The sequence below is a fragment of the Notechis scutatus genome, chromosome 2, assembly GCF_049901735.1.
Source record: "Notechis scutatus isolate UNSWTSFEM ecotype Mainland chromosome 2, rNotScu1.2, whole genome shotgun sequence".
Lineage (NCBI taxonomy): Eukaryota > Metazoa > Chordata > Lepidosauria > Squamata > Elapidae > Notechis > Notechis scutatus.
Window position 1 is genome coordinate 68,045,051 of NC_142010.1, and position 15,266 is coordinate 68,060,316.

The window sequence follows — 15,266 nt, forward strand, 5'->3', positions numbered from 1 at the left end:
GCCGTTGCAAAGCGCCGCCGCGGCTCTTCCTTTTTTGCCTTTCCTTCCTGAGGCAACGTGGACTGGAGCCACGCAGAGTCGCGCCAGGCGGTAGCAACTCCTGACTCGGGCCTCCGAGGGGAGGGGAAGGAGAAGAGGGGGGAAGGGGGTCGATTCCCAAAAAATCGAATTCGATTTTAATCGGAAGAATATCATGTCTGTCTGTGCTTCTCGGAGTGATGTGAGCTTGCAGCTGCTTCTTCCTTTTAACTGCTAGTGGGGTGTGACTTGATTGGGTGGGGTTTGGCTGTGTTCTGATTGGATGGGGTGTGTTCTCATTGGTTGGGGGTTTGGCTGTGCTCTGATTGGTTGTGGGGTTGGCCGTGTTCTGATTGGCTGGAGGTGTGTTCTGTTCAGGTGGGGGCTTGGTTGTGCTCAGGTTAGTCTTAGTTGCTGGGGGATTTGAGCTGGTGGCTGTGATCCTGCTGTTTGGCTTCGAGTTCGTGGTCGTGCCGCATCTTCATGGTGGGTGTCAGTTCGCTTCATGTATGGCTCGGAGGGGTTTGAAGTGGGTAGTGATGCAGCTGCAGTGCGGCTTCTGGTCTGTGGTCGTGTCTCATCTTTTGTGTGGGTGTGAGTCTGCTTTCTACGTGGAAGTGTGGTGGTGGCATCTTGTGTGGCCCTCGTGGGTGTGGGTCTGGTGTCATTCTTCATGTTAGGTACTCGTCTGTTCATGAGGGCGGGTTTCCAAATGGCTGGTAGGCGGGAGGTGTCATCTCGTTTATTCATGCTGTGTGGGCGTTTTCTATCTCTATGGCTTCTCTGTTATTCTGTTGTTGAAGTGTTCGGTTTTAGCGATAGTTCTGGTATTTTTAAAGTCAATCTCGTGTCCTGTGGCTTTGAGGTGTTGGACCAGGGAAGAGGTTGGTTCTTCTTTTTTGATTGAGTTCTTATGTTCTTCAATGCGTGCACTTATTCTTCTGTTAGTTTGTCCGATGTATGTGGTGGGGCAGGCGGTGCAAGGGATTTCGTATACTCCTTGGTTTTCTAACTCGATTTTGTCTTTAGGGTTTCTTAGGATGGTGGATATTTTTCTGTTTGTGCAGAATGCTGTTTTAATGTTGTGTTTTTGGAGGATCTTGCTGATTTTGTCTGTAGTGCCTTTTATATATGGGAGGAGGGCTTTGCCGTTCTCTTGTTCTCTGTCTTGGATTTTGGTTGGGGTTTCTTTTTGGATTAGGTGGGTAATCTTCTTTCTTTGGAATCCATTGGCTGTTAGTACGTTAGTGAGAGTGTGTAGTTCGGTTTTTAGGTGTTGTTCGTTGGCGAAGCATTTTGTTCTGAAGATGAGTGTCTAGGCTACGGAATTGATCTGTGCTGGGTGGCGGTGTGGATCCATTGGATTTTTTGTATACTAAGACATCTAGGAAGGGAAGTTGATTGTTAGCTTCTGTTTCCATGGTGAATTGTATTTTGGGGTGTAGGTTGTTGAGGTGTGTGAGGAAGTTGTTCAGTTTTTCTTTCCCGTGTGGCCAGATTATGAAGGTGTCATCTACGTATCTGAGCCAGAGTTTGGGTTTGTGATCATATTTTTCTAGAGCTTGTGATTCAAAGTGTTCCATGTAGAGGTTTGCGATGACAGATGAGAGGGGTGATCCCATGGGTGCTCCTTCTATTTGTTTGTATTTTTGTGCGTTGTAGGTGAAGTATGTATTGGATAGGCAGTGGTTGGTCAGATCTAGTATGTGCTTGGGGGGGTTGTATTTGTTTTGGATGGCTGTCAAGGCTTCTTTTATTGGCACTTGGGTGAAGAGGGATATGACATCGAAGCTCACTAGTAGGTCGCTGGGTTGTAAGTTTTGTTTCTTTATGGCTAGCCAAATTTCTCGCCAAACAACTACAGCCCTATGCAGAATCCATCAACTTACACGTAAGAAACTCATTCCTACTAGCGAGTTTCGATGTCATATCCCTCTTCACCCAAGTGCCAATAAAAGAAGCCTTGTCATCACAAACCTCTACATGGAAGACTTTGAAACACAAGCTCTAGAAAAATATGATCACAAACCCAAACTCTGGCTCAGATACGTAGATGACACCTTCATAATCTGGCCACACGGGAAAGAAAAACTGAAGAACTTCCTCACACACCTCAACAGCCCACACCCCAAAATACAATTCACCATGGAAACAGAAGCTAACAATCAACTTCCCTTCCTAGATGTCTTGGTATACAAATAATCCAATGGCTCCCTAGGACACACCATCTACCAGAAGAAAACACATACAAACCGCTATCTACATGCACTCTCACACCACCACCCAGCACAGATCAATTCCGTAGCGAAGACACTCATCTTCAGAACAAAATGCTTAGCTGACGAACAACACCTAAAAACCGAACTACACACTCTCACTAATGTACTAACAGCCAATGGATTCCAAAGAAAGAAGATTACCCACCTAATCCAAAAAGAAACCCCAACCAAAATCCAAGACAGAGAACAAGAGAACAGCAAAGCCCTCCTCCCATATATAAAAGGCACTACAGACAAAATCAGCAAGATCCTCCAAAAACACAACATTAAAACAGCATTCTGCACAAACAGAAAAATATCCACCATCCTAAGAAACCCTAAAGACAAAATCGAGTTAGAAAACCAAGGAGTATACGAAATCCCTTGCACCGCCTGCCCCACCACATACATCGGACAAACTAACAGAAGAATAAGTGCACGCATTGAAGAACATAAGAACTCAATCAAAAAAGAAGAACCAACCTCTTCCCTGGTCCAACACCTCAAAGCCACAGGACATGAGTTTGACTTTAAAAATACCAGAACTATCGCCAAAACCGAACACTTCAACAACAGAATAATCAGAGAAGCCATAGAGATAGAAAAACGCCCACACAGCATGAATAAACGAGATGACACCTCCCGCCTACCAGCCATTTGGAAACCCGCCCTCATGAACAGACGAGTACCTAACATGAAGAATGACACCAGACCCACACCCACGAGGGCCACACAAGATGCCACCACCACACTTCCACGTAGAAAGCAGACTCACACCCACACAGAAGATGTGACACGACCACAGACCAGAAGCTGCACTGCAGCTGCATCACTACCCACTTCAAACCCCTCCGAGCCATACATGAAGCGAACTGACACCCACCATGAAGATGCGGCACGACCACGAACTCGAAGCCAAACAGCAGGATCACAGCTCACCAGCTCAAATCCCCCAGCAACTAAGACTAACCTGAGCACAACCAAGCCCCCACCTGAACAGAACACACCTCCAGCCAATCAGAACACGGCCAACCCCACAACCAATCAGAACACAGCCAAACCCCCAACCAATGAGAACACACCACCATCCAATCAGAACACAGCCAAGCCCCCACCCAATCAAGTCACACCCCCACTAGCAGTTAAAAGGAAGAAGCAGCTGCAAGCTCACATTACTCCGAGAAGCACAAAGCCGAAGACACAAGCCTGAAGATGATGAATGAGACTTCATCGAAACGTTGCCTAGATACTTCCAATCTTACGCGGGAGAAAACCCGAATAACCAAAGATAGATAGATAGATAGATAGATAGATAGATAGATAGATAGATAGATAGATAGATAGATAGATAGATAGATAGATATATCAGGCGATTAAAGACAGAAAAAAGCCAGATTTCTAAATACTGCAAAAAAACAGGTAAGTTGCTTTAACATTTATAAGAAGTCTTAAATCAGGTTCTATTTAAGGTAAAAAAAGGACACCTTATCTCTTTTGAAATTCACTTGATAATTCTTCTGATCAAACTAAAGCATCTTTAAGGTTCCCTTCAGTAAATTAGCAGTAAAACAAACATAGAAATTGTTCAGGGCTATAAAATATTTGATTTCTACAATACAGCCCATCTCTTGCTTTTTTATTTACTACACTTTTATTCCACCCAATATGTGAATATCTCTAAATGGATTACAAGTCATTTATAACCATAAATGTTTATATTTTTAAAGCAAACAAAAGCAGCAAAATATAACAATACAAATAGCAAAGTACAATTAATATTAGTTCAGGAAAAATGTAAAATATAAATCCACTAGTTCACAGTTATAACCATTTAATCAGAGTACAAATGCCAGGGGAAAGAACAATGCCTCTAAAAATGTATTAACTCAAGAGATTACCAACATTCCCAAAGGAGAATAATCCAAAAGTCCCACTACCAAAGGGTCTTCATGTGGAGCTACTGGTTTTATTTCCCTTGAAGGATGCATCTAAAAGATGCCCACCAAGAATCACTAGAAAACATGAGCAGGCGCATATGGGAAGATATATTTTAAAGATATATTCAACTGATGTCATTCAAAGCTTTAATAAAAACACCACCACCAAAATCTTAAATCGAGATCAGAAATATATCAGCATTTAAAATAGCTGAATAACAGACACATCACTAAACATAAACTCCATTTCTCAAGGATTTTCATCTCAAAAGATTCACTACTTTACAAGTTTCAAAATTATATAAATGATGTAATGAAAGTAAAAATGTGCATGTACTTGCTACACTTTTATAGATTATCCTATTTTAATATGCGACTGTATCTCCTGTACTTACTACTAGTAATTAAGTTTCGGTAGCAGCTAAAATATTTTAGGGAGACAAAATCTCCCCAAAATACATTATATTTTGATGGTTGTCTATAATTTGACCAATGTCATACACATTAATAATATAAGGAAATGGGAATGCATTTGCTATACAATTTTGTTCGAATCTAAGTTAGGCAATATCACATCCTTTTGATACAAAATATGCAACACCACAATGAAAATGACAAATAGCATTTTTAGTCCACATGCATCCAAAGGATGACACACTGAAGCTGCTGAGCTGATAGAAAGTAAACATGGTTTGACACTACTTAAAGCATGCTTATGCACTGTATTTTCTCCACACTTGCAATAATTTTAAAAAAGCAATTTCTGGGGGCTAAGACAGCTATCCTTTTTTGCAGCACGGTACAATATAATAACCTTATCAAGATTGCAGTTTTGTAAATGCATTTCCTGTACATTACTACTACTTACTTATAATAGAGTTCTCCCATATCATACAGCTATTAGTGCATACACTAACTATGTATTACATACCATGTAAACAGAATATATGCTTACCCAAAACATGACTATCCTATTCTAATTTTTTACATATACAGTATAGGAATATATGCGACCTTACATGTAAAACTATGTTTAAAAAAGCTGACATATGTTAAGGGAAATAGATGCGAACTTAGTAAACCAGTGGGCCTCAACCTTTGTGGCTTGACAGTCCTGCTGAGGGGAGGGAACTGTTGTGGTTCGCCGGCAGTCGGTGTGGACAGCAGCGGTATCGGACAGTGAGATGGAAAGGGAACCAATCAGGGAGTCTGGTGAAGACTTGGACAAAGGTCCTGCATCAGATGCAGGGATGGGGCCAGGACCATCTGAGAGTGGGGTGCTGCCTTCGGAGTCTGGCAGCAGTGAAGCAGAGGAGTCCGGAGAGCCTGTTCCCAGTGTGTGTGTGCGCAGTGCTGCTAGAAGCTGAAGCAGCAGGGGCAACTCAGGAGTAAGACTGGGAGGTGATTGCCCCTCCCATCAGGGATAAAAGTCAGTCCTCAATGATGAAGAGCTTTGCAGAAAGCAAAGCAGTTAGGTAATCTCTGAGTTCTTCGTGAAGCTCTGTACTCTAGTTGTTTTTTTCTGGGTTTTTGGGTTGGTTTATGTTTAGCCTTAATTGGACTTCTATTTCTTGGCAGCATTCTACAGCACTGAAAAGCATGCTCTTATCTGCAGGAACTGTGTCTAATTAGTTTTGGCTGGGAATGCAAGTAATTCCCAGCATCGCATTAAAAAAGCTTTTACTTTTAAATTCAGTTTATGTTTTATTAATTTTGACGAAGCCTGGGTCAGAACAGGAACTGGGGCATGCGAGTGATGGGCCAGAACACGCACATGCACAGCTCCAGTCATGCAAAAGAGAAAAGAAGCCCCCAGGGTGTGGTCTTGTAGCCTTTTACTCATGCGGCCCAGTTGAGAAAAGGCCATGGCCCAGTAGTGGGCTGTGGCCCACAGGATGGGGATCCCTAAAGTAAGCTATACCCAAAGTAGTTTTTATTTCTATTTTCACAGAATATTTGCAGTTAAGTGCACAAGATTACAAAACATCAGGAAACACTAAAAAAAAACAGAACTTAGGTTTGACCATTTTTATTTATCTTAAGTTTATATGCCAATCCCCTTAAAAACGACCAGATTACACAGAATCAAGTGGTTTTACTAGAAGTTTGACATTATTCATATTTACAGGGCCCCAAAATATAAAATTATAAATAATAAGATTAGTCAGGTATGTTAGATGAATGATGAATCAGACTTTAAACTAATTGGAATATTATTGTTGCCAAAAGTGATATAAAAGAATACATTTGAAGGGGAAAACGTTTTCCACAATCTACTTCCAAAAGTCTTGCTCATTATTCAAGACTGTAAGGAATTAAAAAACTTTTAAAGATGGATATTTTAATTCTGGTAAATTATTCTCTTTCATGCTAAGAGCAAATAGGCCACGTAGATGTAAGTTAAATACACAGAAATTTGTAGGATAATAACAGAATTCTGTATTGATATAGATTTTTCTCTTTCTAAATTTCTCTGCATATCAAGAAATATCTAAAAAGCAAGCTCTACTTGCTGCTGAAATATACATTATTAAGCTGACTCTAATATGTCTTCTAGTTGCTTTCAAAACATATCACAGCAACCGGGGGAACGGGGGACCAAGAACATCTTTTGCACTTTTGTCCTATCAGATCTGTAATGTTTGTTTCCCTTATTCTATATCATGTTGAACTTTATCAATATTTATTCTATGCCAGCATATTACAAATGTTCCCTAATAAAAGTCATCTGATACCAGTAATGGACATAAGAATTGGATCTAGGAAATTATCAACAAACCATTATCTGAAATAAAAAGAAAAGTCACCCAGGTGCCACAGAATTCATAAGTAAAGATTTTAGTGATCAGTTTAGAATTATTTGCAACTGATGATTCTGATGAGAGGAATCTTTTAAGGATAATGTATCAAATATTCAGATACATCTTAAGATACATTAACAGGATCAGAGTCCAAATCACGGAAAGTTAATTGACCTGGTCAAACCCCATTTCAAAAAGAACAATGATAATTGAAACAGGTTCAGCAGAGAGCTACCAAGACAGTAATGGATCTGAAAACCAAATATTCATGAACAATCTAGTTATGTTAATCAAGGGGAGATTTGACAGCTATCTTCTATATCTGAAAAGTTCTCATATGGAAGAGAGAGTGGTCTTATTCTCTCTGGTCTCAGAACAGAGGACAAGAGCCAGTGGATTGAAATTATAAGGAAGAAGACTGAGGCTAGATATCAGGAGGAACTTCCTAAGTGTACAAACTGTGTCCTAAGTGCAATGTACTGCCGTATTGCATGGTTAATTCTCTTTCACTAGAGATCTTCAAACAAGGACTATAAGGTTATCTATCAGATATTCTAATAGATCCTGAACACGTTCCAAGTGATTGGACTAGATGAATTCCATGGCCCTTCCAATTCCATGCTTGTAAGACTATTTTTATTGAGATTGTTATGGGAAAGGTATTCCAGACTTTTTTTAAAAAAAGTCACTGAAGACAAACTTTTACTAATTCTTGAATTTTATGTTAGAACAAGTTTATCTTCTGTCTTTCAAAGGTATCTAACCTCAATATTAATGTAGAGCTAAAACAGGTGATTTGCAACAGACTTGCTAAACCTGATCCTGAAAATGTCAACCCAGGAAAAAGGCAAGTGAATAGACCATATGCCTCAAATTCCTCTTAACATCAAAAATATAATGCTAGCAAGAAGCAGATCACCTGATCAATAATTATAGAAACATTAATGTAAATCTAACGAACTTTTAAAAATTGAAAAAACCCACCTGTGGTATAATCTTTTAGGCGCAGGTTTTTTACTGGTGTTCCATCACAGGCTTGGAAAGCATTGAGAATCTATAAAAACAAAGTGTCCAGTTAAGTGGTAAAGCCTATATTATACTGAACATTTTAACACTGAATATTCATTCTGTTTGGCCCAAAACAATGATTTCACATTAATGGAAATGAAAATGGAAACCTATTGACAGTGTAAGCTAAAGTACCGATACATCAAAGTCTATGTCACAATAAATTCATTTTTGCTACAAGTTTGTGGAGGGTGCTCCCCTTCAATTACTCTAACATAGTGCAGATTGTCCTCATTCAGCCACCACTTGTCATCCATTAGAAGTTACAGCAGTGCTGAACAAGGGGACATAATCATTCCTCCAGCTATCTCTGCTAGTCATATGATTGCAATTCAGCCATTTGGAAAGGGTTCACCAATATGAAGGCTGCAATGTCCTACAATCACATGATTGCCAGTTGTGTCCTTCACTGCCAGCTATTGACAAGCAAAGTCAATGGGGAAGCGAGCAGATCATGAATGGGGACTACGTGACTCCGGGATCTTGCAACTGCCTTGGAGTCGCCTAACAATTGCAACTGGAATGGCTACAACTTCTGTCATAAGTAAACACAGTCATGTGATGTCATGGTTTATGATCGCATCACTTATCAATTACCATATTTTTTGGACTATAAGATGCTCTGAAGTATAAGATGCAGCTAGCTTTTGGGGAGGAAAACAAGAACAAAAAATCTGCCTCTGCCTCCCAGCAATTTGCCTCCTTGCAGCAAACAGCAAACAGCCTGGTCAGCTTCAGCATAGCCTGATTTAGCACAAGCAGCTGATTGTCGGTTGGATTTGCCGACCGACAATCAGCTGTTCCAGTCTGCAGGGATCGTTATTGTCTATTGCTGTGTCCACATGCCCCATTTTCAGCCTCCGCATCCCGTTTTCAGCCCCCGCGCCCTCCATTTTTGGCCTGTTCTGATCCCTGCTGCCTGGAAAGGGCTGAAAATGGGGCATACGGAGGCCTAAAATGAGGCGCAAGGAGGCCAAAAACAGGATGCAGAGGCCGAAAATGGGGTGCCCGGAGGCAGCAATAGACAATGGCGATCCCTGCAGACTGAAACAGCTGATTGTCGGGAGACAGCTCCAACTGACAATCAGCTGCTTATGCTAAATCAGGCTGTGCTAAAGCTGACTAGGCTGTTTGCTGCAAGGAGGCAAAAGCTGAAGGGTGGGGGACAGCAGGTGGGCAAGGCTTTGGCAACAATTGCTGTATAAGACGCACAGATATTTCAACCATTTGGGGGGGGGGGGATGCATCTTATACACCAAAAAATATGGTACCAATCCCAATTACCACCCTTAAGTAAGCACTATCTATACTGGTTTGATCTGCTTCTGTACCATAGATTATAGTGTTCTGAAAAAGCTACGGATTGTTTAAGGATATTAAAAAGTTAATCTGTTTTAATTGTAAAATAAATACAGATTAGACAGTGAAGGAACTTAGAACAGCCCAGAAAAGACAAAGTCTTGTGATGAACACCAAACTATCCTGCTGAGAACCTAATTCTGCTTTTCATTAAACCAGGGCAAAACAAATGTGTCTTCTTCCTATTAAAGCATTGTAGTATTAAAAGAAATATGGAATATATGTAACTGGCACATTTCAATGTTTTAAGAAAAGTGAACATTAACTAGCTTTGAAACTTCATTAAAATTATGGAAATATGTCATAAATCACTATTAAATCAGCACAGATCTATTTTTCCAAATATAACTCCATTAACATCTTTATTAAAACAATGTTAAATAGTCAAAAGTAAACTGCAGGCAATTTTTTTTCTTTTCTCTGTACAGTCCCTGGACCCGCATCTAACTGCATTGTTAAATTCTGTTTTTCTATTATTTGGAATTGAAAACACAAAAGCTATAATATATAGTTAGTGTATCATCTACTACTAGATAAGTTTCATAAACACAACTTACATCATCTTTTGTAGCAGTTTCAGGCACTCTTCCTAGTCGAATCAACTTGCTTGGCTTGGTATCTTTGAGACAGGTTCTATAGTCCTGGTCCTTCAAAATAAAATTCAAAAGGATTTTAAAGTCAACAATGAAGTAGAGGAAAGATGCAACAAGTCAAACATAATTGAAAATGTGTAAATTCCTTTAAAATGTTACAATATAATCCATAACATTTTATCATCAAGAAGCTAAGACTGCATGTAAAAGATATGTCCACTAATAGGAAGCATCAATTTATAAGAAGCAAATTAGAACTAAAGAAATTAGACACATAAAGTTGTACGGAAGACTCAGTGTTATATTGATTAAAGTGTGAAATAAAGGCTTATAGGTTCAAATTCATCTTCAATCATGGAAGCTCACTTCCATGGATTTAGGCTGACTATCCCTCATGCCAATCAGATTGTTTTTATGAGAAAAACTTGGAACATAGGAAACTATGTTTATCATCTCAAACTCAAGAAAAGGCAAAATATAAATCCAATTAATGATCTCATGTTAGAATACCTACACTACAATTTACAGATTTAATTATACAAGGACTGAGATGGTGTAAAGGATAATTAATTTTATTACAGCTCACAGCTTTGATTTTTAAAATATTATCATCTTCTAGTAAGCATTTTATAAATGTGAATTAAGACAGCAAATTTACAATAAATTGCATACCTGAAGATCTGGTTGAGAATCTTTACAAGACTTCCCATCAGCAAAAGTTTTGCCATGTTCATAGTCAAAGACCCGACATCCTGGAAGACGATGATCTACATCTCGATACTCAATGCCCCTGTAGTCTGTATCCTGCCTTCCAAGGAAATCCAGATCACTTTTTTCTTTTAGTCCCGGCAATTCAGCTACTTGCTCTTCTTTTGCAGAAATCTCCTGATTGCTAACAAAGCCCTGAGCAGGCTTATCTTGGTCCAGAAGTTTGGGAAGAGGATTGCGGCTATTTTGGTACTCTAGAGAAGATTCAGTCTTAAGATTTTGTTCTTGGGGTTTTTCTTCTTCTCTGGCTCTTGATTCTGAATGTGGCAAATCCTCATTCTGAATACTCAAAGAAGACCTGTCTCTAACAACTACAGTCTCTTCTATCTTGCATTCTCTATCTGCTAACTGTGCTGGAGATTGACTGTGATGGAAGTCTACAACGTTTGAGTCTGCTGAGAGTGTCTCCCTTTCTGCAAAATCCAGCGGTGGTGGGGCATCCCTACCCCTAAAATCCTGATCAGCCTGAGGTTTTGCCCTATTTCTGAAATTTGAGTGGGGTATATCTCTGTCTCTGAAGTCTGAATCAGCCGCACCCATATTTCTCAGATCTGTATCAGGTACATCTCTTTTCCTGAAGTCTGAATATGGTTGCTCTCTGCCCCTATAATCTTGTTCAGGCATGTCTCTTGCTCTAAAGTGTGGGTGTGATCCGTCTCTATTTCGGAAATCCAAATCAGATGTTCCCCTAGTACGACAATCTGATGAAGTATCATCTCTGCCTCTATAGTTCACTGTATGAGCTTCCCTATCTCTATAGTTCATCCGGAATGTATCCCTATTTCTATAATCCATAGGAGGAACATCTCCTCCACTATACTCCACAGCTTGGCCTTCTCTATCCTGAAAAGTTCCAGGATACATCTCCCTACCCCTAAAGTCTGGAAGGAGTGGTACCCTAGCTCTGAAGTCCAACTGTGAATCATCCCTACTCTGAAACTCTGAAGGAGAGTAATCTCTGCTTTCAAAGTCATGTATATGACCCTCCCCACCTCTGAAGTCACTATGTGGTCCATCTCTACCTCCAAAGCTGAAAGTAGATTCCTCTCTGCTCGCAAACTGAGGATTGAGGATGCCTGGGAGTCCCTGGATATCAAAAGGAAGTGATTCTCTGCCAGAGAAGTTGCCAGAGTGTCTTTCTTGAGCAAGACTATCAAGGGGAGGAGAGTAATCCCTGTTCCACCCGGGAGCAAATCTTTCTTCTTGGCTCCCACTGTAGAAATAAAGACAGTGTTATTCATAATGTCCTTCGAGTTTGTAATCTACACATCAGCATGTTCTTCTCTAACTTTAACAGAGATGTTCAACAGTAAGATCCGCAGAAGATAGTGGCGTTTGGTAGTTTAAGAGGTGGTAGTATACGACAGACGTGATAAGTAAACTTGCGCACTCTTATGTCACCATAATTCCCAGAAGAACTCAACATGGAATACCTGAAATATTAATGAGTTAAGGTAACAATCTACATAGTCTCACAATAAATTAAATTGGGAACTTTAGAGAGTTTAAGAGGCCACCATAATTATTTTGCATGCTCCTCAGCCAGGGAATATTCCTTAAACCTGGTTTTATCACCATTTTTTAAAAAAAATCAAAAGGAATTCTTATAAGCTCTCCTATAATAATGAATTCCTTGTTCAACAATCAAAGAAAAGGTTATTAATACAAGGCACTATTTCAATGTATGAGGACTTCCACTCTTGTCTTTCCAATGTTACGTACTACTTATTACCAGTTGGAACTGAAAGTATACTACACCATTTTACAGCAAATTACATTTCATAAGTAATTTCACAATTGTATAAAAATGGAAACAGATAGTATTCTTGACAGTATTCCTTTGCTGGTAAAAATTTTTATTAAAATGTTTGCTTTGGCAGGTGGTCTGAAGAATTTTATTTTACTCTTAACATAACATGATTTATTTAGGACACTTAACTCATTCCTAGAGAAAAGTGCACTTAATGTGTTTGAAATTAAGACTCAAAATTATCTCTGGTAAACTCAGCTTGCAAGAATTTGAGCAAATAATTTATTCAAATACACTAAGAACTATAAATATAAATGTTTTGTTGTTTCCTTTTATTCTTCTAGTGGAAGAATTGACCCTACTCCTGATACTGATGGTTTGTACAATTCCTTACTAAAACTAGAAGATCTTGAGTTACTAAATTGGAAGGATACGAATTCATAAAAATTTGAAAAAAAACCCTGAAGACAATTTTTCTTCCGAAACTGGTCCCTGGGGCCAGAAAGATTAGGGACCACTGGTATACATGATAAAAAAAAATAGCAATAAAACAGCATCAAATAACTTCAGTCTTTCATTTCCCCCACAACAGTCAATAATGTAATATTCTTTCCAGTATACCTGTTATATTGAAGAAAAGTTATTTACACTAATAGATATGATCCAATGATCAAAAATGATCAAGAATATGCAGCTACAGGTGGTCCTTGACTTATCACAACAATTGGGGACAGAGATTGTCATTTTAGATCAGCATGGTTGTAAAGCGAGATATTATTATAGCGATCCCAGCAATCCCCATTGTGGCCATTAATCAAAAATTGTGGATTGTTAAGCGACCAGTCAAGGCATTCAAGGCTTGGTCCCTCTCAATACCAAGCCTCAGTAAAGGAAAGGACTGTCTCCAACTTCTTCCACCCACCTACAGTATTTCCCTCCCATCTTTGCCCCTTGGCTGCTTGCCTCCTGCCCCAGCAGACCTTTCCCATCTTTTTTTTCCTGCTGCTGTTGAGATATGCCCAGCCCTTTCCAACAAAAAGCCCCTTTGCATAAAAGCAACAAAAGAAAGTCCCTTTGTACTAGGTTGGTAGGCTCAGCTAGGATGGGGCTTCCTGGCACACCATGGTTCCAGGGCTGCTTCTTGTTTCCGTGCATCTTACTTGTGGTTCTTGCAGTACCCTGGGCTGTGGCAGGGCTTCTTGGTGAACCTCAAGAAGCAGAAGCAAGCAAGTAAACAAGCCAGAAGCAGCATCAGATCGGCAGCGGGTCAGGAAGCTCTGGCCCAAAAGCATGGTGAGAAGGGCTTGCTTTTGCCAGCTTTATACAAAGGAGCTTCTTGGCGCAAAGGGCTAGATTGGGCACAATTCATCAGTAGCATGGAGCACCCAAAGATCTGTTGAGGTGGCAGAGTATAATGGGACTATTAGGACATAGATGTGAGGGTATAAGCAGATGGATGAGTTGAAGCCTCCCAGCTTCGTAAGTGTGGATGGATTGCCAAGTGCACAAATTTTATCATGTGACTTCGGGGGCACTTGCAATGGTTATAACTTTTGACACAGATCATAAGTCTCTTTGTTCAGTGCCCTGGTAACTTCAGCCGTTGAACAAATTATTGTAATTTGAAGACTACCTATATTCAGTTTGAAAGCACAAAAGATATTTCAAATCCAACATAAATATACTTGTACAATTCAGAAGCTCCTTAAACAAGTTGCACCTTTCCCATAGAAATTAAAGACAAATTAATTTATGGGACCTGTTTATAAACTCTTCAGAGCAGCGGTTGCCAACCGGTGGGCCACGGCTGTGAGAAAATTTTGATGGTCCGCAGAGAAATCTCACCCTCAGAGCACCCCCCTCAAAGCAATTAATCCAGGCTGCGCAGAAACACAAGGCTGCGCTGCCCACATGGCCTGCGGGAACCCTCCCTGCCCACTCACTCCTTACCCAGCAAACTTGCCTGCTAAATTGCTATTTTTCCTTTTTCCGACCATCAGCTGTTCTGCTGTGCCGGGAGATTTAGATTAGCTAGGAAGCAGTAAATGGATGGATTTCTTGCTTTCTGGCTAGTCTTTAGATCTTTGGCTCTGCTTTTAAGCACAGCTGAACCTCCCTTAGGACTGAAGGTTCTATTATTCAGTGCAGACTCACGGCAAGCAAATTTGAGAGACTGAGCTAGCCAATGGCAGATAGATCATTGAATGAATCTGTGATTCTGTGAACAACTCAATCTGTTTGCCTGCTTTGCCTGAGTTTGGGTAAAAGTTGCTCTTTTATTATAAAAATTTCAATATTTACATACATGGTATGTTGTGAGTTAATTTTGTGAGTTTGCTTGCTAGTAAATTTTATGAGTTTGCTTGCAAGCAAATTTTATGTGACAGATTGAGCTAGCCAATAGCAGATAGATAGATCTCTGAATGAATCTGTGATTCTGTGAGCAATTCAATCTGCCTGCCTGCTTTGCCTGATTTTGGGTAAAAGTTGGTCTTTTTTTATAAAAAAAATCAATATTTATATAAAAATTTGTATTTACATACAAGCCATGCCCAGCCAGTCACATGACCAAGCCACACCCACAAATTAGGCCATGCCCACAGAACCGGATAGTGGTCCCTGGGATTTAAAATTATGTGTTTGGTGGTTCCTGAGGTCCAAAAGGTTGGTGACCCCTGCTCTAGAGTATACACATATGGGAGAGGAGAGAGAGA

General features: G+C 39.9%; 1 protein-coding gene across 9 annotated transcripts in view; it reads right to left on the minus strand.

Moving 5' to 3' along the window:
* The window catches only part of RBM6 (RNA binding motif protein 6), a 72,807-nt gene that overhangs the window by 43,666 nt on the left and 13,875 nt on the right, over positions 1-15,266 (minus strand). For 4 of the 9 annotated variants that reach the window (XR_015747554.1, XM_026673303.2, XM_026673302.2 and 1 more), the window contains exons 3-5: positions 10,707-12,015; positions 9,999-10,088; positions 7,999-8,068 (exon numbers count right to left, since the gene is read on the minus strand). The exons of 1 other annotated variant lie outside the window; for it this stretch is intronic. Coding sequence is in view for 7 of the 8 variants with exons in the window: in XM_026673303.2 (XP_026529088.2) it covers positions 7,999-8,068; positions 9,999-10,088; positions 10,707-12,015 (1,469 nt within the window). In the remaining variant the exon portion in view is untranslated. Of the gene's footprint in view, positions 1-7,998; positions 8,069-9,998; positions 10,089-10,706; positions 12,236-12,986; positions 13,174-15,266 lie in introns of those variants that run through there. 4 more of the 9 variants (XM_087955003.1, XM_087955001.1, XM_087955002.1 and 1 more) reach the window with 2 other exon arrangements.